Genomic DNA, 24,331 nt, shown 5'->3' with positions numbered 1-24,331 from the left:
ACCCAGTTGTTCTTTGAGTACAGAGGTAATCAATCTGCAAAACACACATGGTGCAGGACAGTATGTGGCCCCCTTCTAGCATACCCTGAGGTGTTCAGAGGGAATGATGTAAGCTTGCCTCAGCTAATTGGGCTGGTACCTCCTCCCTGAAGCTTAGTAACTACCCAGGGATGTCACGGGACACAGAAATGGGATGAGGACGGGGGGGACAGGAATTATTGTCTTCAGCTAAAAAAAAGAAAAATTGGTGTTTCAGTCTTCCTTGATCCCCCCTTATTCCTTTGGGCGTGGTTTTTGCAGGGCAAGGGTGCAGGTATCAGGAAGGGTTTTGTCACGTGAAAACAGCTATGGGCTCTTCTCCTGGTGACTCGGGCACTGGCCGAGAGCACTGGCCCCAGCACTGGGGAGTGCCATGCCAGCAGATTGCTCATTTCCCACTGCAGACCACAGCACCGTTCACTGCCTCTCTTGGATACTCACAAAAGTGTTGGTGCGGCATCCCTGGCCTCTCTGCTCTCTTGCGCTGCAGCACGCGTAAGCCCCTTGCCATACTCTAAACTCGGACTTTTGTATATATACACATTGCTACTCATGTCTTACCCATCCTTTGGATGCTTCTCAATGGAAGAGGAGAAAATACTTCTCTCCTCTACCTCGGAAAGGTGACCTTGTGCCCCTTATCAACTAGGCTGAGAAAGAGGATCTGCTCCAGGTAGAAATGGTGTGGGGAGGCAGAGAAAGATGATGTGGGAGCAACTGAGGAGCAGAGGTTCCTGTTTCAAGCATTACCTTATGAAGAGAGTTATACTGCAGCTCATATCATATTTAGAGATACAGATTGTTTAGCCTTACAAACACAACCATCAGAAAGATACGTTATTAAAATATGTATTATTAAAATATAACCATAAACCTCCAATTTTTTCAACCAGGGCTTCCTCTTTTTCCTACTTCTGTTTTTAATCAATAAAAATGCTGTGACAAATTGGGAGGAAAAAAACCCTTGTTATCTGTAATATTATTATACAAAGCTTGGTTTTCTTGTTTGAGTTTGTATTCTTGTCTGTCTGGTTGCCTACAATTAAATCAAAAAGAGGCTATTTAAAGAAAGGACCAGGCAGAACAGGGAGGTGAGGAAACACAGGAGGCAGCTGAAATAAGCAGGTTCAAAGCAGTGAGGAGTGTCGGCTCCTTGTCAGCCAGAGCTGTCACCGAGACTCATTGCCAGAAAAGAAAAAGGGCTTTGAGAGAGAGGGGAGAAGCTGCCCGGATTGCGCTGCGGACAGGAGCGCCGTCAAACGCGCTGCTTCTCCCAAAACAGAGATCATCACAGCAAGCAGAGACCCAGCCCATGCCACGCGCAGAGGTTTAGGCTGCCGTTGCAAAAAGCTTCAGCTGAAACACTGGCACGTGTTTGATGAGGCTGCGCTGTGAACCGAAGAGGGGAACGGGCCCAAGTGTTTATGTTTCCGAGCAGTGTTTCTTCCCTTTTTCGGGACGTCTCTAAAGTCAGACCCGTTCCCAGCTCAGGTTTTTAGCGGTGCCCCAGCAGCGGCTGTGGGAGAGGGACCAAGGAGGTGAAGGAGGGCTTGAGGCTGCTCTGGAGCTCCACAGCGCGACTGAAGAAAGAGTGGGCTGGACGCTTCTCTTGTACGACTTGGTCTTGCGTGTTTCGCACTTTGAGTGACTGTCTTTCGTTCTGGAGAACGTCTGGGCAGTCGCTTCAGCACGTCCTCAGGCCCCGGCCTTGGCTGGACCTGCTAACACCATCCCCGTTCACACACAAGGGGCTGTAACGCAGGACCTGGGCGGGCACGGGGAAGCCGAGCTCCTAAAGCCGATGGCACAACACTGGAGAGGAACCCCGAGTCCTCTGGGAGGAGCCAGCCCAGCCAGCAGCCGAGGAGGCAGGTGAAAGGCAGAGTGAAGAGCTTACTTGGAAATTAGCAGTAAACGCTTCTGAACTTCTATCATGCCCTAGTTTAGCTGCCTGTTCCTCCATTCCTTCCATCTCTTCTACTTTCTCTTTTTTCTTTTTACCTTCCTTTCTTTGTCTCTTCCCACTTCCTCTTTGTTTTCCTTGATTTTCTCCATCTGCTTTGTGCCTCTGCCTCAGCCTACCTGCTGTCCTGCTCCCCCTCCTTGCTCCCACGCAGCAGCTCCGTGCATGGGGACTCCCTTTACCTTGTAACTCCTTCTGACCCACAGCCTGCAAGCCCTTCTGAATTTGTTTCTCACATACCTTCCCATTTTAACCCATACACATTCTTCAAAGTGTCTTCAGATTTATGAGCTTTTTGACAATGCAACAGCAGGAGACCTCCCAAGCCCCTGACAGCAGCAGTCCCACCAGAACTTTCTTTCCCCACAGACTAGGGCTGTTGCCCACTTGGACAGAAGTGGTAGGCTCAGCAGCTGTAAGCCTAGAGATGAAAGATAATCATTCTTATATTTTCCTGACTCCTAAAATCAAAGCATGAGCTTTGCTTAGGGTATTTTCTGAGATGAATCTGTCACCAAACGCTTTTCTTGTTTTTCATAAATACACCAAACACAGAAACTTTCATTTTCTATTAAAATCACATTTACTCCAACAGTGATCTGCACAGCAGCAACTTTAGGCACGGCCAAACTCCTCCCGGCAGTCTGTGTACTAGAGTAAGCTGAGCAAGTGTCTCACCCACACTTGACCCAACCACAGGAGATGCTGGAGGCCTCCAGTGAACTGAAAGCTGGAAGTGGTGATTCTGTTCTAAACCAGGGACTTCCAGTGGGTAGTGCATCTTCTCTTGCTGTGCAGCAATCAGTGCCAAGCAAGGTGCATGTCAGCTAAACATCCGTGCTGGCAACAGTTTCTGTGCAATCTTGTCATAGCAAAACAAGTGAACTATCAGCTTTGGGACTAATTGTACATTTTGTTTTGGGGTATAATATCACAATTACATTTGTCCTCCACGCTTCAACAGTTTCTCGAAATGGAGTTTACGATCTTTTGCTCACCGTGCATCATAACAATATTTATAGGGAAGCGTAGAGCTAAACAGTTTCTTGGAGAAGCTTGTTATAAGTCAGTGTATTGCTCGTAGCTATTGCATTTTTCAGGCACTGCCAGAAGTAGGGCTGAGATCGAGGGTTAGTTGGCCATTCCAGGACAGAACTTCTGCACAGCCTCTTCCTCAGCTGGACATACCGGGACTTCTGCAAAACCTTCTCAAGAAATATCAAGACAATGACATCCATTTTTTCATCTAGAAGCCGCTGGTGGGCCATGTAAAATGTTGTCTTGAAGCTGCCGCTTTTAATATACTTGTTGGTCAGCACAAATATGGTCTTTTTGCTCAGCTGAATGCTCTGGGAAAGGTTGTCAAAGACTGGCTGTCCTGGGAGCCAGTCCCTTTCTTGCAGGCATAAGTTGAACTGCCTGGCTTTTTGATCTTCCAGCCTTTCAACCAGTTCTGTCAGCACCCAGTCATTCACAGCTGGATCTTCATTGTCATAGGCAATAAAAGCATCGTAGCAAGTATCTGGTAAAGATAAACGCCGATAGCCCTTCAACTTGGCCGTGCAGTAATGGTAACTATACCACACATCCCAGAAATAGAGATGGCTCGTCACTGTGAACACCATAAAGCCTAGGACAGCTGAAGCTGACAGAGCATACAGGATCAAATACGAGGTGTCCAGCTCACAGGTATACAGATCCAAGTAAACCACGCTCCTTCCTTTATGTGCCCCTGGGCCAGCACAGGTCACGTCTGTGGCCAGAAGAGGAATAGTCACTTGAGTCTGATTGATCCACCAAACAAACCACACGGCATCGCAGTTGCACTTGAAAGGATTACCATGCAAAAGCAGCATCCTCAGGTTGTTAATGACACTTTCAGGGAAGCTAGATTTCTTAATTATTTGGATCTTGTTTGAGCTGAGGTCCAAGTATTTCAATTTAAAAGCACCTCTGAGAAAATGTTTGGTTAGCCGTTGAATGCGATTGTTTCGGAGCATCAGTTCTTGGAGGGATGAAGAGCAATTGGACAGCTCTCGGGGAACAGTAGCCAGAAGGTTATTGCTGAGGTCCAGAGTTACTAGTTTCTTCAGATAGTGAAGCATTCCCCAGTTGAAACTCTTCATCTGGTTATTGGTTAAGTTGAGGATCTTGAGTTCTGGAGGCATAGCTTCAAAAACACCACGAGGCAAAAAACCAAGTGAGTTGAAGGAAATATCTAGTTGTTCCAGGCTGGTCAGATTCTTGAAGAATGACAAGTATCTAGCATTCCCATCCATCCATAAAACATGTAAATGATTTCCTCTGAATTCTAAAATTTGAAGAGATTGACTTTCCATTCCTGTGTCAATAGAGGTAGAAATCTCATTCTCATTCATCATCAGCTTCTTCAGATGGGCCAAGTTTTTAATAAAACTAAGGACTTGAGTAACACCTTCTGCCAGAAAATAATGTTTGTTATTGCTCAGGTCTAGAATTTCTAAAAGTTTTAGCTCTTTGAAAGCAGTTGTGTATAGCAAGTCAATCCTGTTGTTAGAAAAATCCAGGTATTTCAATCCAGACAAATAGTTGAATTCACTTCCATTTAAAGTTTGACTTATTGCATTACCTGACAAGTTGAGGCATCTGAGGAAACTAAGATCATGGAAATCTGAGGGGTTAATAAAAAATATGTTGTTTCTGCTTAAATCCAGAGTTTCTCCATATTTCAGGCACTCTTCCTTAACTGAAGATTGGTAGGAAGCAGCCTCTTTGTCTTTGGACCTGCAACTTCGCCCATACTCATCGTACCTGAAATAATGCATCTCTTGTAATACTTGCCTCTTGTATTGCTCTGATGAAATCCTAGGATTAGAGCAAAATCCATAAAAGTTGCTTTCACCTGAAGAAGGAGAAATTTTATTCATTGAGAGGTCTATGAGTTTAAGAGCTGGGAATTCCTTGAACACTCTCAGGTCAGCAACTTTAATAAAATTAGTCCCAAGATCTAACACTGTTAGATTTCTAAGACTGAGCAATGGATCTAGGTTTCCTTCTTTCAGTTCTTTAAAGACATAACCCCTGAGCCTGAGGGTTTCCAAGTTAGAGAGGAAGGAAAATGTCTTAGATAGATTCAAGGATGGTGAATACATCTTCAGTTCAAAATTAAAGGACAGATCAAGCTCTACAAGGCTGGGGATAAACTTCAAAAATTGAGCATCTCCAATCTCCTTTATGAGGAAATTTTGGGAGAGGTCGAGCACTTTGAGATTCCTGGTGTTTTTAAACCAGCTGCTGGGTATGCTATGAAGAGAGTTACTGTGAAGTCGCAAAGTTCTTAAATTTTTCAAGGCATAAAAAGCCTTTGAATGTATCTCAATTGTGCTCTTGGGGCAGGGAATACAAGGATATGGGGCATTGTAGCAACGTGGGCAATTACCACTTAGATCAAGAATTTCTAGGTTGTGAAGGGCACTTAAATCATGTTCCTCAATCACTTGAATCATGTTATTGTAAATATACAATTCCTTTAAAGTAGATGACAAATTGGGTGGGATATGAGTTAAGTTGTTAGACTTCAGGGATAGTATTGTTAATTTTTTCAGCTCCAGAAAGGCTGTTTTTTCAATTTCAAATGAAACATTGCATGGATTGCGGTAGTAACAGTTCTGTCCCAGATACAATACTTCTACGTTTCCTAGCTCTGACAAATTGGCTTTTTGGATAGAAAAGATACTGTTCGCTTCCAGGCTCAGCAGACTTAAAGTACTAGGAAGCCCCTGGGGTATTTCCAACAGCTGGTTTGCATCCAAATACAATGACTTCAATCTTGTCAGGGCAGCAAAACTGCCATTCTCAATCTTCAGTCTCCTGCTGCACACATTATCTTTGGGCCCCATTCTGACAGGCACACAGTTGCATCTGAAGTCAATCTCCACGAGGTTTTCAAGATGAGCAAAGGATGTTGGAGAGATATGGAGGATATGGTTAATATTCAGGGTAAGGTTGGTAGCGTTTGCAGGGATTCCTCTGGGGACTTCCATGAGACGCCGATCGGTGCAGTCCACTGTCACAGTACCTTCAGAGGCTTTAACATCACAGGGTAAACTTTTGGGAAACCAAGCTCCTGACAGCAGTATCGGAAATAGGAAGAGCAAGACAAACGGCAATGCTTTTGACATCCTTGCACAAGGTACCTAAATATAAGGAAATAGGGAGGTATTAATTTAAATGCAATGGGAACATGTCACAGGATATCAGATCAAGCATGTAATGGGTCAGCACAAATACACAGCTAACCCGGAGTCCTGTCTCTCACAATAGCTAGAAGTGGATGTGCAGGTAGGATGATAAGTTTGGGGAAGGCATATGTTGGCATTTCCTCAAATGCTTTCTTTACTTTCTTATTGCTGTTATTGTACTGTCAAGATAAATATCACTCTCTATAATGAATCATAAAAAAAAAAAAACTAGTGAAAAAATGACAAAGCAGGTGAATAAAGGCTATGTTTTGTGAATTTTCTTTTTTAAGGGGAAACAAGTGGTGTTAAACATCCAGCAGATTGCCATTGTACAATAGTGTAAATAAGCAAAGTTAATTTTTTGAAGCATATGAAACATAGAGAAAAAATCTATAGTCACTTAAAAGCTAGTGTAAATTTTCAAAACCACACTAACATGTCAGTGCCTAATTTGAATTTCACATTATCATAATGATTCTTAGAATCATAGAATATAATCATAGAATTATTTAGGTTGGAAAAGACTCTTAAGATCGTCACATCCAACCATTAACCTAACAATGCCAAGTCCACCACTAAATCATGTCCGTAAGTGCCGTATCTACACGTCTTTTAAATACCTCCAGGGATGGCGACTCAACCACTTCCCTGGGCAGCCTGTTCCAATGCTTGACAACCCTTTCGGTGAAGAAATTTTTCCTAACATCTAAACCTCCCCTGGCACAACCTGAGGGCGTTTCCTCTTGTCCTACTGCTTGTTACTTGGGAGAAGAGATTCACACCCACCTCGCTACAACCTCCTTTCAGGTACTTGTAGAGAGTGAGAAGCTCTCCCCTCAGCCTCCTTTTCTCCAGGTAAAACAACCCTGGTTCCCTCAGCTGCTCCTCATAACACTTGCACTCTAGAGCCTTCACCAGCTTCATTGCCCTTCTCTGGACATGCTCCAGCACCTCCATGTCTTTCTTGTGGTGAGGAGCCCAAAACTGAACACAGTATTTGAGGTGCATCCCCCCCCAGTACAGGGGGAGGATCACTGCCCTACTCCTGCCTGGCCACACTGTTTCTGATACAAGCCAGGATGCTCTTGGTCTTCATTGCCACCTGGGCACACTGCTGGCTCATATTCAGCCGGCTGTCGACCGGCACCCCCAGGTCCTTTTCCATCAGGCAGCTTTCCAGCCCCCCCTTCCCCAAGCCTGTAGCGCTGCATGGGGTTGTTGTGACCCAAGTGCAGGACCCGGCACTTGGCCTTGTTGAACCTCATACAGTTGGCCCATCGATCCAGCCTGTCCAGATCCCTCTGGAGAGCCTTCCTACCCTCGAGCAGATCAACCCTCCCACCCAACTTGGCATCATCTGCAAACCTACCGAGGGTGCCTTCGATCCCCTCGTCCAGATTGTTGATAAAGACATTAAACAGAACTGGCCCCAGTACTGAGCCCTGGGGAACACCACTTGTGACCACCCGCCAGCTGGATTTAACTCCATTCGCCACCACTCTCTGGGCCCGGCCATCCACCCAGTTTCTTCACCCAGCAAAGAGTACACCCGTCCAAGCCATGAGCAGACAATTTCTCCAGGAGAATGCTCTGGGAAACACTGCCAAAGGCTTGACAACAGCCACAGTCTTTCCCTCGTCCACTAAGCGGGTCGTCTTGTCGCAGAAGGAGATCAGGTTGGTCAAACAGGACCTGCCTTTCATAAACCCATGTTGACTGGGCCTGATCCCCTGGTTGTCCTGTACGTGCCGTGTGATGGCTCTCAGGATGACCTGCTCCATAACCTTCCCCGGCACCGAGGTCAGACTGACAGGTCTCTCGTTCCCCAGATCCTCCTTCCAGCCCTTCTTGTAGATGGGCATCACATTTGCTAACCTCCAGTCGTCTGGGACCTCCCCGGTTAGCCAGGACTGCTGATAAATGATGGAAAGTGGCTTGGGGAGCACTGTCGCCAGCTCCCTCGGTACCCTTGGGTGGATCCCATCTGGTCCCACAGACCTGTGTGTGTCCCAGTGGTGTAGCAGGTCGTTAACCATTCCCCCTCGGATTATGGGGGCTTCGTTCTGCTCCCCATCCCTGTCTTCCAGCTCAGGGGGCTGGGTACCCTGAGAACAATCGGTCTTACTATCAAAGACTGAGGCAAAGGCGGCATTAAGTACCTCAGCCTTTGTCACGATGTTGCCCCCCACATCCACTAAAGGATGGAGGTTCTCCTTAGCCCACCTTTTGTTGTTAATATCTTTATAGAAACACTTTGTATTGTCGTTTACCACAGTAGCCACATTAAGTTCTAGTCAGGCTTTGGCCCTTCTAATTTTCTCCCTTCATCGCCTCATGACGTCTTTGTAGTCCTCCTGAGCTGCCTGCCCTTTCTTCCAAAGGTCATAAACTCTCCTTTTTTTTCCTGAGTTCCAGCCAAAACTCTCTGTTCAGCCAGGCTGGTCTTTTTCCCCGCCAGCTTGTCTTTCAGCACATGTGGATGGTCTGTTCCCGGGCCTTTAAGATTTCCTTCTCAAAGAATGTCCAGCCATGTAGCCAAGTGTTGGTTTGCATCATGCGTCTGTTCCTGCCTGCACTTTTTCCACTAACTGGTAAAATAGAGGAAAAGATAACCTGAGCACCAATCCCTCTGAATCACAACCCCAGATCTTTGTAGTCTTGCTTGATTCTGCCCAGGTTCCAGCTTACCATGTCATTCATGCCCACATGAGAGTGTCTAGTAAGTGTCAGAATGGATATATGGGTGACCTAAGCCAGTTAATGGCTGTACTTCCAGACGGTTTAATACCAGCTTGCATTTTCACTGTCATATAAGGACAGGGGGCCAAGAGGGCACTGTATCAATGCAAAGTGTAAAAATGAAAATTAAAGACAGATTTAAGATTGGGCATGTCCCATAAAAGAATAATAAACAGTAAACAATTGTGGCCAAAATCCTACAAGCATTTAAAGAACCTTCCAAAACACACTCTCTGTCTGTCAGGTCCTTGTGGTCTTGGCTACTTTATAGATTTGTGTGCCTTATGGGAAGAGTAATAAGCTTTTAATATTTCACAACTTATTAGTTACTTCCTCAGCAGCAGTCAGTGTCAAAGAAACCCTGTCCCTCCGGCCAGAGGCAGCCAGCCAGGCAAGCAGGCTGCCAACCTTGGCTTGCCTAGCACAGGCAGAGGGACCATGACCATTTTCCTGCCTTGCACAGCTTCTTAACTGCCTGTGCCTGGTGCTGGTCAAGAGATTTAAAGACAATAAAACCCACAATAATCAACATCGTAATTTCTCCCTGGAAAACTCAGTGTTGAAGGCTTGGAGATGCATGGCACACAGAATGCTCTTAAACAACCAGGATTAGTTATGCATGGAATAATATTGACTAAATGTCAATATCCAGTTAAGCAGCTGAAAATCAGATGATTAGGTAAAGTGTTCAAGCTACTCGGAAATGTTTTTTCGCTTTAGCTGGGACACAAGAATGTATAAACACCTGCTCATACACTATGTGTAAACCCTGTGGAGTGTTGCCAAAGACATGCCTCGCAGGTGACACAGACTTGGAGGTTAATTAAGGCTTCCTGTTTTACGCTCTGTTTACTTAGACCACTGTCCCTCCTGTATAACTTTGTGTTTCTGTGTTACCTTAGATAACTATGCTAAATCTACCCATGCATCTGTGTATGTGGAGGAGTGCTCTAGTGACTGGCAGGGCAGCAGATGTGAGAGAAGGCAGATCAAGTCTCACACAGCACTGCACTTCTGCTATCCAGATTCAACAGCCAAATGGAGTCACTTTGGGGATTCATTTAGCCAGCTTTTGAATACAAACTTTAGTATGGAAGGAAAAAATGCAAAGTCCACTGCAGATGTTGAATTCAGTGTATTGTCACGTGAGATTTGTATTGGTAACCTGGTACTGTACAACACCACAGCCTTTCCTCTATCACAATTTCCTTTCCCATTGTCAGGAGGTGCTATGGGCTTTCTTATTTTCAGCAGATCCTCAGAAAAAAGGCAATGTAGCTAAATATCGTGGCTGGTAGCCATGACTGTCATTCATACAATTACTCAGGGAAAACTAACCTGGACTAACCAGGCTATGCCTGTGAATTCACATTTCATTATGTTCAACTCTTGTGAAGTTATTTGCTAAGAATCAAAATAATCTTCATTTGGTTTATAGCAATTCACGTTGGAAACTCACCCACACGGAGGCCACTGGGTAAGACAGTTCACCAGTGTCTTCAGTACAGTCTAACCAATCAACTTTAGAGGATGAGTAACTTTTCTGATTTCTTGATGTAGACAAGCACTTGGATGAAAATTATGAATAGGAATAATCAGAGTAAGCTGGGAACTAATTTGGAGAAGATAAAATGCATTCATTTCCTCCCACCATCCTAGCTCTTTTTTCAGAACTTTTCTTCCTCTACTAATATGGGCAGGGATGTGGGAGGGAGAAGGAAGGACTCTACCATTGATCTTAATTACATGGAAAACTGAAGGTCTTTCTTTGAATGAAAAGGGACATTGCAGAAGAAAAATCTGGATATGTTCTTGTAAATATTTTGCCTGCCTTCTTTTCCAAGGGACACACTATATTATGCATGTAAAAGACTTTATTAGACTAATGAAAAACCAAAGAGTGCCTATCCTGACTGAATGGCCCGTGGTGCCCCAGTTCCTGCCCACCTCCATCTCTTGCTTTGCCAGACCAGCGTACCCCAGGGGCCAGCATCGTTAGCCAAGGCAGGTGCCCATGGAGCACAGCAGGGGGGTGGCAGGGAAACCGCAGGGACTCTCTGCACTGCAGGACATGTCCGTCCACCACATGGATGCCATTTATCTTCATCTGTTGATGCACGCCACAGCAGACCATGCAGTGCCGACCCTCACCAGCCACGGACACGGTACCTGCTGCCACCGAGGGAAATACCGACAACCGCTACGGATCAAACTCCAGCAGCTTGTCTTCCTTTAAAAGAAGGAAGGAAAACCTCTGCTTCTAACTGGGAGTCAAACCACAGATTTGCTGCTCTTGAGGAAAAGTTAATTAGAATCACCCTTTAAAGATTTGCTAAACTGAATTAAAACCTTCTGTCCAAGCAATAGAGCAGGGCTTGGGCAAGGTGAGATTGCAGTCTAGGTTGCCACGAACTTTCCACATGAACTCATTCTTCGCCACTGCACTCAGACACCTAATTTTAGGCACTTACCCAAGTTCCTCAATTGATTGCCATCAACATGGGCTGCACTGACGTTCAAGAGAGAGCGCGAGAGGAGAGCGGCCCCTCCGCAGGCGCTGCTCGGCTCTGAACATGGAGGGGGCTCTGCCCGGCCACGCATCGAACAGACTAACAGTGCAGGTTTTGGTGCCTAAAATTAGGTGCAATGAACCTGGGCCTTAAAAGCCTTCATGAATAGGTTTGTAGGTTTCTTAAGAAGTCAAAAATGCCTTTTGAAATGTTCGCAATGCTCAGATTTTGAACAATCATGTATTGCAGTATTTTTAGGAACCTAAGTGTTGTTGCAGAGCCAGCCTAGCTCCTACCATCTTTGTGCTTCATTTCTTCGTATATCCTTCTGTTTCCCAATACCCTTTTAATGCATTAGCTATTTTTACTGTAAACTGTTACACTCTGGTGCTGTGTCCAACTATCTGCATGTGTAACACCTTGTGTCTATTATAGTACCAGAACAAATAAAAAAGATTGTGTTAATTAGAAGAAAAAAGCAACGCTGACTTGTGCAATGTCTTTGCAATGAGAAGCTAGTTTAAAAGTAGAGCTAGAGGCATGCATGTGAACTGCTCTTTTCTCTGTGATCTACACTCGGCTTTATAAGTTGTTCAAAAAGCACTAATCTGCTGATATTAACTAGCATGTGCACAAACCCATAACGATTTAGGGTATTCTTCAAATATTCAACAACAAAACAGCTAGGTGTTTCTGAAGGATGTTTTTCTGTAGGGGTTCCATATGCATTTTAAGAGGTGACAGGGGGAAGGCTAGAGAAAAAGAACACTTCAGAAGTTATAGCAATTAGAAAAGACATTATTATACTCTCTGTAGCACAGCAGTACAAATAAATGCTAGCCAGTTAGCATTAGTGCAAATAAATGCTTTCCTTTCCTGTCATCATGTATTGCAGCTTCTAACCACAATAGTAAATTTGAACATTTAGAATGCAGAAAAGGAGATTATGTTCTTGAAAGTCTTCTACAACAGTTCCAGTCAAAAAAGGTCTAAGAGCAAATTTAAAAGGAAATTTTAACATACCATTTTCTGTGTGCTTCCAGGTCTGGCAAATTTGTTGTTGGAGGAGACTGTAAGGCAGAGCAGAAGAAAACAGCATAAAAGAGGTCCCCACTGGTTCAGCTCAGGTGCAGAGGAGAGTAGAACATGACATAACTCACGCAGGGCAACAGCAGTAATCACTACTCTATCATGACTCTTCAGCTGGACTGCGACTTGAGAAATAATTAAATGTGAAACAAGTGCTGCAACCTACTTCCTCAAACATTTGTACTTAAAATTAAAAAAACAGTACCTCATTTACTCCTCCACACCCCATAAAAATAACTGACTAGTCTTATTTTTTCTCTTTTAAACAAATTCTCACATTACTCATACGTCTATGCGCTGTTGTGACAAAAGGTTTTTTTGTTTTCCTTTTGGTCTCATATGCTGCAATTTGCTCTCTTTTTTGCTACTTTTGAACACAGTTTTAATTTCAAATTGTGCATTTTACCTAGCTACAGTGTCAAACCATAAAAAAACTATAATAAGACCTACTCTAAGAAGATAAACATCCAAGCCATGGGGAACCCCAAAGGAGGCAGTTGCAAAATACTTGGTGACAGAGCGTAAGATCAATCAGCTACGAGGGAAATGTGTTACATACGGGTACAATTCACTTCAGACGACTAAGATTTGCAGAAGCTCACGTTCCTTCTCTCTGCCCCCCCCCCCCCCCCCCCTTTTTTAGTGTAAAGCTGCATGAACAGACAGAAATTGTTAATTGACATTAACAATATTTTATATGTTGAAGTTTAGTAATTTGTGTTTTTATTATTGTTTGGGGTTCATTTCTGCTGCAAATACCTTCAAGAACTGAAATACCTTCAAGAAATCTCAAGGTGAATACTTTGTGGAAGAGATGTCTAAGTGAACAGGACTTTGGGGAAGGGAACCAAATTAAACCAGGAAAAAAAGGAGAGTAGTAAGGGCGTAGGAAACAGCCTACAAAAAGTAAAAACTGTGTGGGAGACTGTAGAAGGGATAAAGGTGACATGGCCAGACTTAAGCTGGTGACAATCCAGCATTTCATGGAACATGGTGTCTGTTTGAGAGTTCCTTACTTCTTAGAAGTTTCTAGGCTTAGCAGGACAGACTAGTTCAATGATTAGGACATTTATTGGGGGGGGGGGTATGTCTTCTTTCCCTATGTATTTTTCTTTAAATCTTAAGTAGTAGTTCGTAATTTCTCTGACTCTTGTGGAGCTGAGGAACTCATTTCAGAAGACTGGAACCTGAAGAATGACTAGGGAAAGAATTTGCAATCATACTTTGAAATTCCCTGGGTTTAGTGGCCAAGTCATATAGACATAAACAAAACCAAGGAAGCGTACAGCATCATTACTGTTTCAATCAAGGCCTAGGAGATGGCTCATTAATTCAACATAGGTTCAGGACTATATTGGTCACCTTTGTGCCTGATTACTAAAAGTACTGTAATAAAGTATGATTCCTCTGCTATTTACTGGTAACTGAATTTTTCTTTTCATATGAGATGCAGTGAGGTTTTCATTGGGGTTTATTATAATAAATGCAGACATCTCACTGAAACCCTGCTGCATTCTGCAGTGCCATTCAAAGCATTTCTGGTAGGAGGAAAACCTTCTTTGCAAACACTCTACACGAGTTATTCCACTCCAAATATTTCACAGATTGTATGTCACCAGAATGGAAAGTTAGCTTCCATGCATTTATAGTTATTCGCCTTATTATAAAGCAAATGTGCTTTATTAGTTGTGAAATAGTACCTAAGAGAATGACTTGGCACAAGTTGGATTGTGAAAGTTGATTTCTTCAAGCACCTAACCATGTCCCTGGTATATGACACTGGAACATCATTTAAACATGAGATGCTTAATGCCCACTCGCTTTGGTTGTAAGTAAGTAGGTTTTTCTAAAACACAGTGTCCAGTCACCAAACCCTGCAATTTTTGACAGGTGCTCAGTGTCTTTGGAGATCTCCCTTGCAATCTATACCTACAAACTTCGGAAATTTTAATAGCTGCACTGGCGCTTTGCCTTTTCTTTCGGACTAAGGCTGATTTTAATATTTTTTTATTAGGCACTCGCTGTCACCCAGCCAAAAGCACATGAGTTTCAATTCCATGCAGAGCGAAACTGCCTCTTTAGCTGAACGCTAATAGAAACGCAGAGCGCTTTCTTTGCTTTTTTTTTTTTTTAACCTAAGAAATGCAGGAAGCAAAATACAGCAATATTTTCCTTTGAAAGGTGGGGGGTAAATGCATGGGAACTCAGCAGTCCAGAACTTCAGAACCGTAATTTGATTTTTAGAGGAACAGGGAGTCACTGATATACTGATTTTAAAAGTTCAGGTTTCCCTCGGATGTTGTGTAAAATCTCTTTTGCCTCCTGTGAAACACAAAGTAACTGAAAGCAGAAAAGTACTTCCTACTGTGCCACGTGCTAGGGGAGGTCCCACTGGTAACAATGCATGTATTTTGCCACCCCTGTGAGCAAAGAATATAATTTAAAACAGAGCAAGAGTCTTTACTCTCCTTAATCTGTCATCTACAGGTTTGGTTTTCAGTTAGACTGAAACGGGACTGATGCACATTATATTTTCTTTTTTTTCCTCTTCTAAATGAAAGCTTACAGCAAGTTGCTTTAGTTTCTTTATCAAAATCAGGATTCTGTTGTGTTTATCATCTTAAAAGTGGGTAGTTTACCTAAAGTCTTGAAGTAATGTCCTTTCTCTAATGTGCTAACCCTCATACCAATAATTCTGATAGTACCCCAAGTATTCATGCTTAATACGACATTCAGTGTAACATTGCATAATTTACCCAGGAAATTATCAAAGAGATAAGTTAAAAGTTGCTCAGGTTTTGAAATACATAAGTGACTCTTTAGACTGATGTAGACAGATGACAAAAAGAACCACAAAGAGAAATGGATAGCAAAATTGAGGAAATGATAACAAAATCACTTGCAGAAGCCTTAAGGGATGTAAAAATATAGGATCCTTGCTAACAGCAGTTGCAGAAATGTGTTTGCAGGCACTAAAAATAACCAAAACAATAAGCAGAAGACAATAGTAGAGAAGACTGGCTTACAACAAGGGCAGAGGAAGCTCTCAGAGCTCTGGTGAGGGTGCAGACCCTCACAGATCTGCGTAAGAGCTTGCCCAACTGCCCGGTTTGCTGACATGTGGCTGAAGGAGCCACTAGCACGACAGAAATAAGACTTTCCCATTTCTGAAAGCTGAGGCTACCCCAGGCTACCCTAGTGCCAGGACTGACCATTGGGTGTTTACAACAGGTTAAAAGTGTTTGCTGAAAGCAAAGGTGCCTGGTATTCAAAGAATAGAATAGAACAGAACAGAACAGAACAGAACAGAATAGAATAGAATAGAACAGAACAGAACAGAACAGAATAGAATAGAATAGAATAGAACAGAACAGAACAGAATAGAATAGAATAGAATAGAATAGAATAGAACAGAACAGAATAGAATAGAATAGAATAGAATAGAACAGAACAGAATAGACTAGAATAATTTCAGTTGGAAGGGACCTACAACGATTGTCTAGTCCAACTGCCTGACCAATTCAGGGCTGACCAAAAGTTAAAGCATGTTATTAGGGGCATTGTCCAAATGCCTCTTAAACACTGACAGGCTTGGGGCACTGACCACCTCTCTAGGAAGCCTGTTCTAGCGTTTGACCACCCTCTCATTTAAAAAAATGCTTCCATTTAAGCCACTTATACTGTGTATACTGTATAGTACACACTTATACTGGTGTATACTGTATAAATTCTAAATAGTCCAGTCTAAACCTCCCCCGGCACAGCTTTGAACCATTCCCAACGTGTCCTATCACGGGATCCCAGGGAGAAGAGTGCAGCACCTCCCTCGCCACGTCTCCTCCTCAGGAAGCTGTAGGGAACGATGAGGTTGCCCCTCAGCCTCCTTTTCTCCAAACTAGACAAGCCCAAAGTCCTTAGCAGCTCCTCAGAGGACATTCCTTCCAGCCCTTTCACCAGATTTGTTGCCCTCCTCCGGACGCATTCAAGGATCTTCCCATCCTTCTTAAATTGCGGGGCCCAGAACTGCACACAGTACTCAGGGTGAGGCTGCACCAACACTGAATACAGCGGGATAATCCCCTCTCTTGACCAACTGGTTATTCTGTGTTTCATGCAACCCAGGATAGGGTTTGCCTTCTTGGCTGCCGGGTCACACTGCTGGATTCTATTGAGCCTGCTGTTGCACAGCACGCCCAGATCCCTTTCTGCAGGGCTGCTCTCCAGCCATTCCTCTCCTAATTTATACGTGTGCCTGGCATTACTCCGTCTTAGGTGCACAATCCAGCATTTCGACTTGTTAAATTTCATCCCATTAATCATAGCCCAATGCTCCAATCTATCTAGATCCCTCTGCAAGGCCTCTTGTCCCTCAACAGCACCTCCCACATGTAATTACCTGTTCTGTAAGAGTATCTTGGAGGGTAACTTAGAGGGTAAGGTGGGGTTTCTCTTACCGCTCTGTTTTGTAAACTTCTTCCACCCCTCCTTATCCCTTGTGACACTGCTTTCCTCCTGGCACAAAACAGATCCAGGACCTGTCTCTGTAGTGGCCGTGCTGCGTCAGCTTCAATGCATCATAGATGGCAGAGTACGGCTCCATTCATCAACCTCCCCCTCAGGCTCCCAAATACTCCCCAGTCTGCTCACCTCCTCCTGCAGCTCAGCCACCAAGCAGAGCAGTTCATCAATCTGGTCATGCTTCTTGCAGTCTTGCTTGCCGTCACTTTCCACCTCTCGGAATATCCCTTCGCACGTGCCACAGCCAGAAACCTGGGCGGTCGCATGCTTGAACAGGAGCTCTCTCTGTGTGGCTGCGTTGGTTTTACTGGGTGCTAGAAGCTCAGGAGTAGCAGGGGACACTGCTTTTTGCTGGGCGATCACCATGCTGCTATTGCCACGCGCTTGCCCGCTGCCACACGCCTGTCCTGTTTCCTGTTATTGAAAGTGAGTTACCTTCGAGGGAGGCAGTAGGCATCCAGAAATACCTGAAATAAGATGCAGTTAGTTTCCAAGCTCTCCAGGGCCAGCAACGCAACTACACCTCTCCCATTTCCCACTTCCTAAGGGGTCAATAAGATAGCGTAGTGTGCTGGGTTTGGCTGGGGTGGAGTTAATTTTCTTCATAGCAGCCAGTATGGTGCTCTGTTTTGGATTTTTGCTGAAAACAGTGTTGATGATGTTGTCTTCCCAAGTCACCGCTCTGCGTGTGCTGGAGCCCTGCTGTCCTGGAGATGTCTGAACACCTGCCTGCCAATGGGAAGTGGTGAATGAATTCCTTGCTTTGCTTTGCTTGCGTGCGCAGCTTTTGCTTTACCTATTAAAGTGTCTTTATCTCAACCCACGAGTTTTCTCATTTTCACTATTCCAATTCTCTCCCCATCCCACTGGATGGGGAGTGAGCAAGCAGCTGTGTGGGGCTGAGTTGCCGGCTGGGGTTAAACCACAACAGGTAGCCAGAGACGGCATTGCTGCCTTCCTCTGGGAGATCAGGAGGAGAAGTGCTAAGGCAGTAATGCTGGAAGCTAATGCAAGAACTGCTGGCAAATCGCACAACTGGCAGGTTCAGAGCAGTTTTCGCACTTGCAAACTGAAAATCCTCAAGTCCTATTTCTTAGTGATGACATGACTAGCCTGCAGGACCACCCTGATTTGAAAAGTTTCATGTAGGTAATCTTGCCACGGTTTATGAAGTCATTCTCAGGCAAGAGCACTGAGGGAGCCCTGGAACAGCCTCTACAGAACAATGTGGAACTCACACGCTGATGGACCCAACCAAATCACATAGTAGGAAAGCAGCTCCATACAGAATAAAGGCTTAAGATTAGGGCAACTGTAATAATGCTCATATTAAACATGCAAGTGTGTCAATTTATGGGCTTCTAAAGACCATGAAACATGATACTGTCATTTATTATAGGGCTTGACATTGCCTTGTAAAAAATTGTGCATGAAATTTTTAATGGGAGAGGGCTACTACTCAACAGAGGTTATTTTGATCTTAATTTCATGGACTGCAGTTGATATGGATTGATTTCCTTTCTCTCTCTCTGTATATTTTTACAAATATACAATATCTATATGATATGGATAGTTTGGTTAGAAACCATGGAAGCGCCTGAGAACAGTCACATAGGAATTAGGGCTTCTCCCCAAGAAAAGGTGGCAGGATCAATAGCCCAACTGAAGTGCATCTACACCAATGCACGCAGCATGAGCAACAAAGAAGAGGAGTTGGAAGCCACTGTGCAGCTGGAAAACTGATATAGTTGCCATCACGGAAACATGGTGGGATGACTTGCACAACTGGAGCGCTGCAATGGATGGCTATAGACTCTTGAGAAGGGAAAGGCAGGGACGGACAGGCAGTGCGGTAGCTGCCCTGTATGTTAGCGAGGGTTTTGACTGTCTAGAGCTTGATGATGGTGATGAAAGGGTCAAGTGTTTATGGGTAAGAATCGGGGGGGTGGGGAACAAGGCAGATATCATGGTAGGAGCCTGTTACAGACCACCCAACCAGGTTGATAAGACAGTTGAAATATTCTATAAGCAGCTGGGAGAAGTCTCACGATTGCTAGTCCTTGCTCTCGTAGGGGACTTCAACTTACCAGATGTCTGCTGGAAATGCAACGCAGCGGAGAGCAAACAAACAGTCTAGGATGTTCCTGGAGTGTGTAGAAGACAAATTCCTGACACAGTTGGTGAGGGAGCCAGCTAGGGAAGGCACCCCTCTGGACCAGTTGTTTGTGAACAGAGAAGGACTTGCGGGTGATGTGATGGTTCGAGGACGTCTTGGATATAGCAATCAGGAAATGAGAGAATTTTTGATTCTTGGAGATGTAAGGATGGGGTCACCAGAACTGCCACCTTGGACTCCTGGAGGGCAGACTTTGGACTGTTTAGGGGCCTGGCTGACTGAGTCCCTTGGGAGGCAGTCCTGAAGGGCAAAGGAGTCCAGGAAGGCTGGACATTCTTTGAGAAGGAAATCTTAAAGGCCCGGGAACAGACCATCCACATGTGCTGAAAGACGAGCTGGCGGGGAAAAAGACCAGCCTGGCTGAACAGAGAGTTTTGGCTGGAACTCAGGAAAAAAAAGAGAGTTTATGACCTTTGGAAGAAAGGGCAGGCAGCTCAGGAGGACTACAAAGACGTCATGAGGCGATGAAGGGAGAAAATTAGAAGGGCCAAAGCCTGACTAGAACTTAATGTGGCTACTGTGGTAAACGACAATACAAAGTGTTTCTATAAAGACATTAACAACAAAAGGTGGGCTAAGGAGAACCTCCATCCTTTAGTGGATGTGGGGGGCAACATCGTGACAAAGGCTGAGGTACTTAATGCCGCCTTTGCCTCAGTCTTTGATAGTAAGACCGATTGTTCTCAGGGTACCCAGCCCCCTGAGCTGGAAGACAGGGATGGGGAGCAGAACGAAGCCCCCATAATCCGAGGGGAAATGGTTAGCGACCTGCTACACCACTGGGACACACACAGGTCTGTGGGACCAGATGGGATCCACCCAAGGGTACCGAGGGAGCTGGCGACAGTGCTCCCCAAGCCACTTTCCATCATTTATCAGCAGTCCTGGCTAACCGGGGAGGTCCCAGACGACTGGAGGTTAGCAAATGTGATGCCCGTCTACAAGAAGGGCTGGAAGGAGGATCTGGGGAACGAGAGACCTGTCAGTCTGACCTCGGTGCCGGGGAAGGTTATGGAGCAGGTCATCCTGAGAGCCATCACACGGCACGTACAGGACAACCAGGGGATCAGGCCCAGTCAGCATGGGTTTATGAAAGGCAGGTCCTGCTTGACCAACCTGATCTCCTTCTGCGACAAGACGACCCGCTTAGTGGACGAGGGAAAGACTGTGGCTGTTGTCAAGCCTTTGGCAGTGTTTCCCAGAGCATTCTCCTGGAGAAATTGTCTGCTCATGGCTTGGACGGGTGTACTCTTTGCTGGGTGAAGAAACTGGCTGGATGGCCGGGCCCAGAGAGTGGTGGTGAATGGAATTAAATCCAGCTGGCGGGTGGTCACAAGTGGTGTTCCCCAGGGCTCAGTACTGGGGCCAGTTCTGTTTAGTATCTTTATCAATGATCTGGACGAGGAGATCGAGCGCACCCTCGGTAGGTTTGCAGACGACGCCAAGTTGGGCGGGAGGGTTGATCTGCTTGAGGGAAGGAAGGCTCTCCAGAGGGATCTGGACAGGCTAGATCGATGGGCCAACTGTATGAGGTTCAACAAGGCCAAGTGCCGGGTCCTGCACTTGGGTCACAACAACCCCGTGCAGCGCTACAGGCTTGGGGAAGAGGGGCTGGAAAGCTGCCCGGCAGAGAAAGACCTGGGGGTGCTGGTCGAGGGCCGGCTGAATATGAGCCAGCAGTGTGCCCAGGTGGCCAAGAAGGCCAATAGCATTCTAGCTGAGGGGAGACCTTTTCACTCTCTAAAACTACCTGAGAGAAGGTTGTAGCGAGGTGGGTGTCAGCCTCTTCTCCCAAGTAACAAGCAATAGGACAAGAGGAAAGCCAGCTCCTGAGCTCAGTTCCTTGCTCTCTTCAATGTCTTTTGTTCTCTTTCCCCCCCCTTTACCTCTTCTTAAAGTACAGCACAACACAGGCCTGGAGAAGAACGAGATGGTCACCCACAATCACACCTCATTTCTCACAACAACCGTATTGGGTCTGGCTGGGTTGGAGTTCATTTTCTCCATAGCAGCCCCTATGGTTCTGTGTTCTAGACTGGTGACCAAACCAGCACTGATAACACACCAGTGTTATGGCTGCTGGGGAACTTGGACAGCCTGAAGGCCTTCTCTGGTTCTCACACCGTCCCCCCTGGGGAGCAGGCTGGCAAGAGGCTGGGAGGGGACACAGCTGGGACAGCAGACCCCAAGTGACCAAAGGGACATCCTATACCTCCTGGGGCTGTGCCCAGCAATGGAAACTGGGGGCGGGGGGGTAGTGTTGCATGGCTGGGCATCGTTCTGCTGGCAGGAGATGGCGAGTGATTTTCTTTTGCACCATTTACTTTTCCTTCATTTATTAACCTCTCTTTCTTTCCACCCACAAGCTGCTCTCACTTCTGCCCTCCTGATTGTCTTCTCAGGCTGGGGCTTGGCTGCCAGCCGGGGTCAGCCACCACGCGACAGACTGCACAGCGCCAGCATTGGCAACAGATGCCTGACAAACAACTCAGAAAGGGACTTTTGCAATGAAAACACGCTCAGGTTTCACTCCCGATAGTCCACTGCCTCAGCAACAGGCTCTGAGCTTTTGACATCCAAAAACCCTGGAGTCCACAGCGAGAGCTTCCAGAAAGGCTGTAAATTTCAACTACTTCTACCAAGAAAGGCAAAAATCTGTACTTCCACTAGGGCAGTACAATGAGTCAAAATAAGTTTTATAGACAAATAGGAGCTAAACCTCTAACTTCCACTACACAATGCAGTATTTTTTTCCTTTATTTCAAAATAATGCTGCTGAGAGAAGAAAGTTTCTCACCAGGCTGAACTGTCATTTGATCTTCAGATCAGAATCCCAGAATTGGCCAGGGAACATAGAGCATTAAACACTAAACCTCACAATTTTCTGTTTCCATGCCTTTTCAATTCTGTCCAAATGGATGGGGTTTTCACAGAGCTGTTGGAATTCACCTATAACTCTTCATAAGCATTTCAAGTGCGCAAGATGCAGCAGACAATAAGCTTAATTCTGTGTTTTCCTTCTGCTCTTTCCCCCATCTCATCCTGTTAAATACAGTTGAGTGGGTTTGCTTACAACAATCTGAGATAGAAGAACTTCAACTGCTCATAAACTCAAACTCCCAATGAAATTTAAACATGGGGTGCCTTCTGTCAAATCATAAAAAGGAGAAGAATGATCTTATAAAGATGTGTACCAGTCTGGTGTGATTAACAGTTCATCCTTATGTCCAAGACACCTGGAGCATGATTTATGAGCAAGGTTTGCATGAGAATCAATGCCTACATTCTTCCCTATTTCACCTGTGCAATGCATGGTCTCCAAAAAAAAAAAGTATCAAAACAAGAAAAACACAAGCAATCTCCTGGCACAAGTAATTTTCAAGTTTTATTTACAATACTTGTGCACAGTAAATGCAAATAATTCAGTGTTTTATTTGTAACAAAGATCTGATCTATAAAGCAACTGAACCGATACGCATTAAAAGTATACCTATTGTGTAGTAATAAGGTCTAAACTTTGGTGTAATTGGGTGGCCACAGACTTGGGGTTAACAACTTACCTGCAAAGTAATCTTTTCAAGACAATAGGTTAAATAGTGTTACATTTAAAAAATTACTTTACCAAATAAAACAATAATGTAAATTCATTTTCACTGTATTATAATGCATTATTGAAAACTCAACTGTAATGAGGAATTCCTCTGATAACTAGTGGCTGAACTAAATTCTCATCACAGTATCTTATATACCCCATTTCTGTATTCATCACTGAAAGCAGTACAGGTGAAATTGTTTTACTCATTTTCACATAGGAAAAAGAAACCCACAGAAAAAAAATAGAAGATTACTGGAAAAAATTATAAAGACAAAATAGACTCATTTTCAGAGAAATCAAAAGAATAGTCTGTGTGAAGACTGTCTTAAATGGAATTGAAAAATCCATTTTATAATACAACATTGTATCATTATAAATATATCCCAGAATAAACAAGGTAGGATGAAATAAGGCTATTTTTTATGCAGCTCCACAGTAAAGAAGCATCTCTCAAGCATGGCAAATGGTTTTGTAATTAACAACTGCAATTTCAGGTAGGAAACTGAGTTTTCCCATGATCTAGGTGCAGGAACACTATCTTAATACACACAAACTCTTCCTTTCTAGCAGGAAGACTGAAAAAACTTCATAGAAGGATTCAAACACCTAAAATTACAACATTAGATTTGGTTTTTTCCCTCCAGAATACATTACTGACTGCATTACGAGTACTTAACCATAAGCTTTCTCAGCATACAAGAGGCAAAACTGTTTTCATAATGATTTTAATTCTCCAATGTTAAAGTATTCAAGACTAGCTAGTCTACCATAGTTCACTGGCTGCACAGTAAAGTACTGTGGTACCATGTAATAGAAACCTGAAGCTCTATTGACTGTGCAGTTTGAAAAAAACAAGAAGTATTTCCAGATACTTATTAATCAAGTAAAAGTGGGTAGAGACAGGCCTGTATAAAAGAAAGTGTGTTTAAATTTGCTGTTTGGACTTTGCACAGTGAAGTTTTACAATATTAACAGGAAAACTGCTATAAAATGATTCATATGATCACAATCAAGGAATGTCAAAAACTACAGGGAAAAAATGAAATTTAAGCCAAACTGCTCGTGATTAAAGTTTGGTCCTCATTATTGAAACACATAAAATGAATCATCTCAGGAATACTGAAACTTTAATCTTACAACTGAAGACAGTAACTGCACAGAATAGATGTTAAGCAAATGATGTAATATAACAAGAGCTTTACAAAAGAAAACAGCAGCCACGTGTATCTTGTGGAAAAAAAGAATATTAAGTGTATGAAACAGTTAATACTATGGATGTGTCAACAGTTCCTCAAAATTAACATGAAGTTTACATTCTGTTAGGGCTTACAAAATACTATTCATGGTAGTTAAAGATAACAAAACACAAACCAACAGCTGCTTGCCTGACATATGAATTGATACAAGATACCCAAGCCTGCAGCATTTAGCTTAACACAGAAAATGATCTTACATGAGTACATCCCATTATGTTCTATGAAT

General features: G+C 44.2%; 1 protein-coding gene across 1 annotated transcript; it reads right to left on the bottom strand.

The window, feature by feature from the left end:
* Positions 1–2,561: 2,561 nt before the first annotated feature.
* On the bottom strand, positions 2,562–13,165 carry LOC115334697 (toll-like receptor 7). The gene is made up of 2 exons (XM_029999210.2): positions 12,495–13,165; positions 2,562–6,177 (listed from the first exon to the last, which is right to left on the bottom strand). Exons 1-2 carry the CDS (start codon positions 12,495–12,497, stop codon positions 3,037–3,039), a joined length of 3,144 nt encoding a protein of 1,047 aa, XP_029855070.1. The 5' UTR covers positions 12,498–13,165; the 3' UTR covers positions 2,562–3,036.
* Positions 13,166–24,331: the final 11,166 nt, after the last annotated feature.

This window comes from Aquila chrysaetos, chromosome 23 (assembly GCF_900496995.4).
Source record: "Aquila chrysaetos chrysaetos chromosome 23, bAquChr1.4, whole genome shotgun sequence".
In the NCBI taxonomy this organism is placed as follows: domain Eukaryota; kingdom Metazoa; phylum Chordata; class Aves; order Accipitriformes; family Accipitridae; genus Aquila; species Aquila chrysaetos.
Note: the sequence above shows the minus strand (reverse complement) of the source record. Positions and strands in the feature narration are given on the sequence as shown.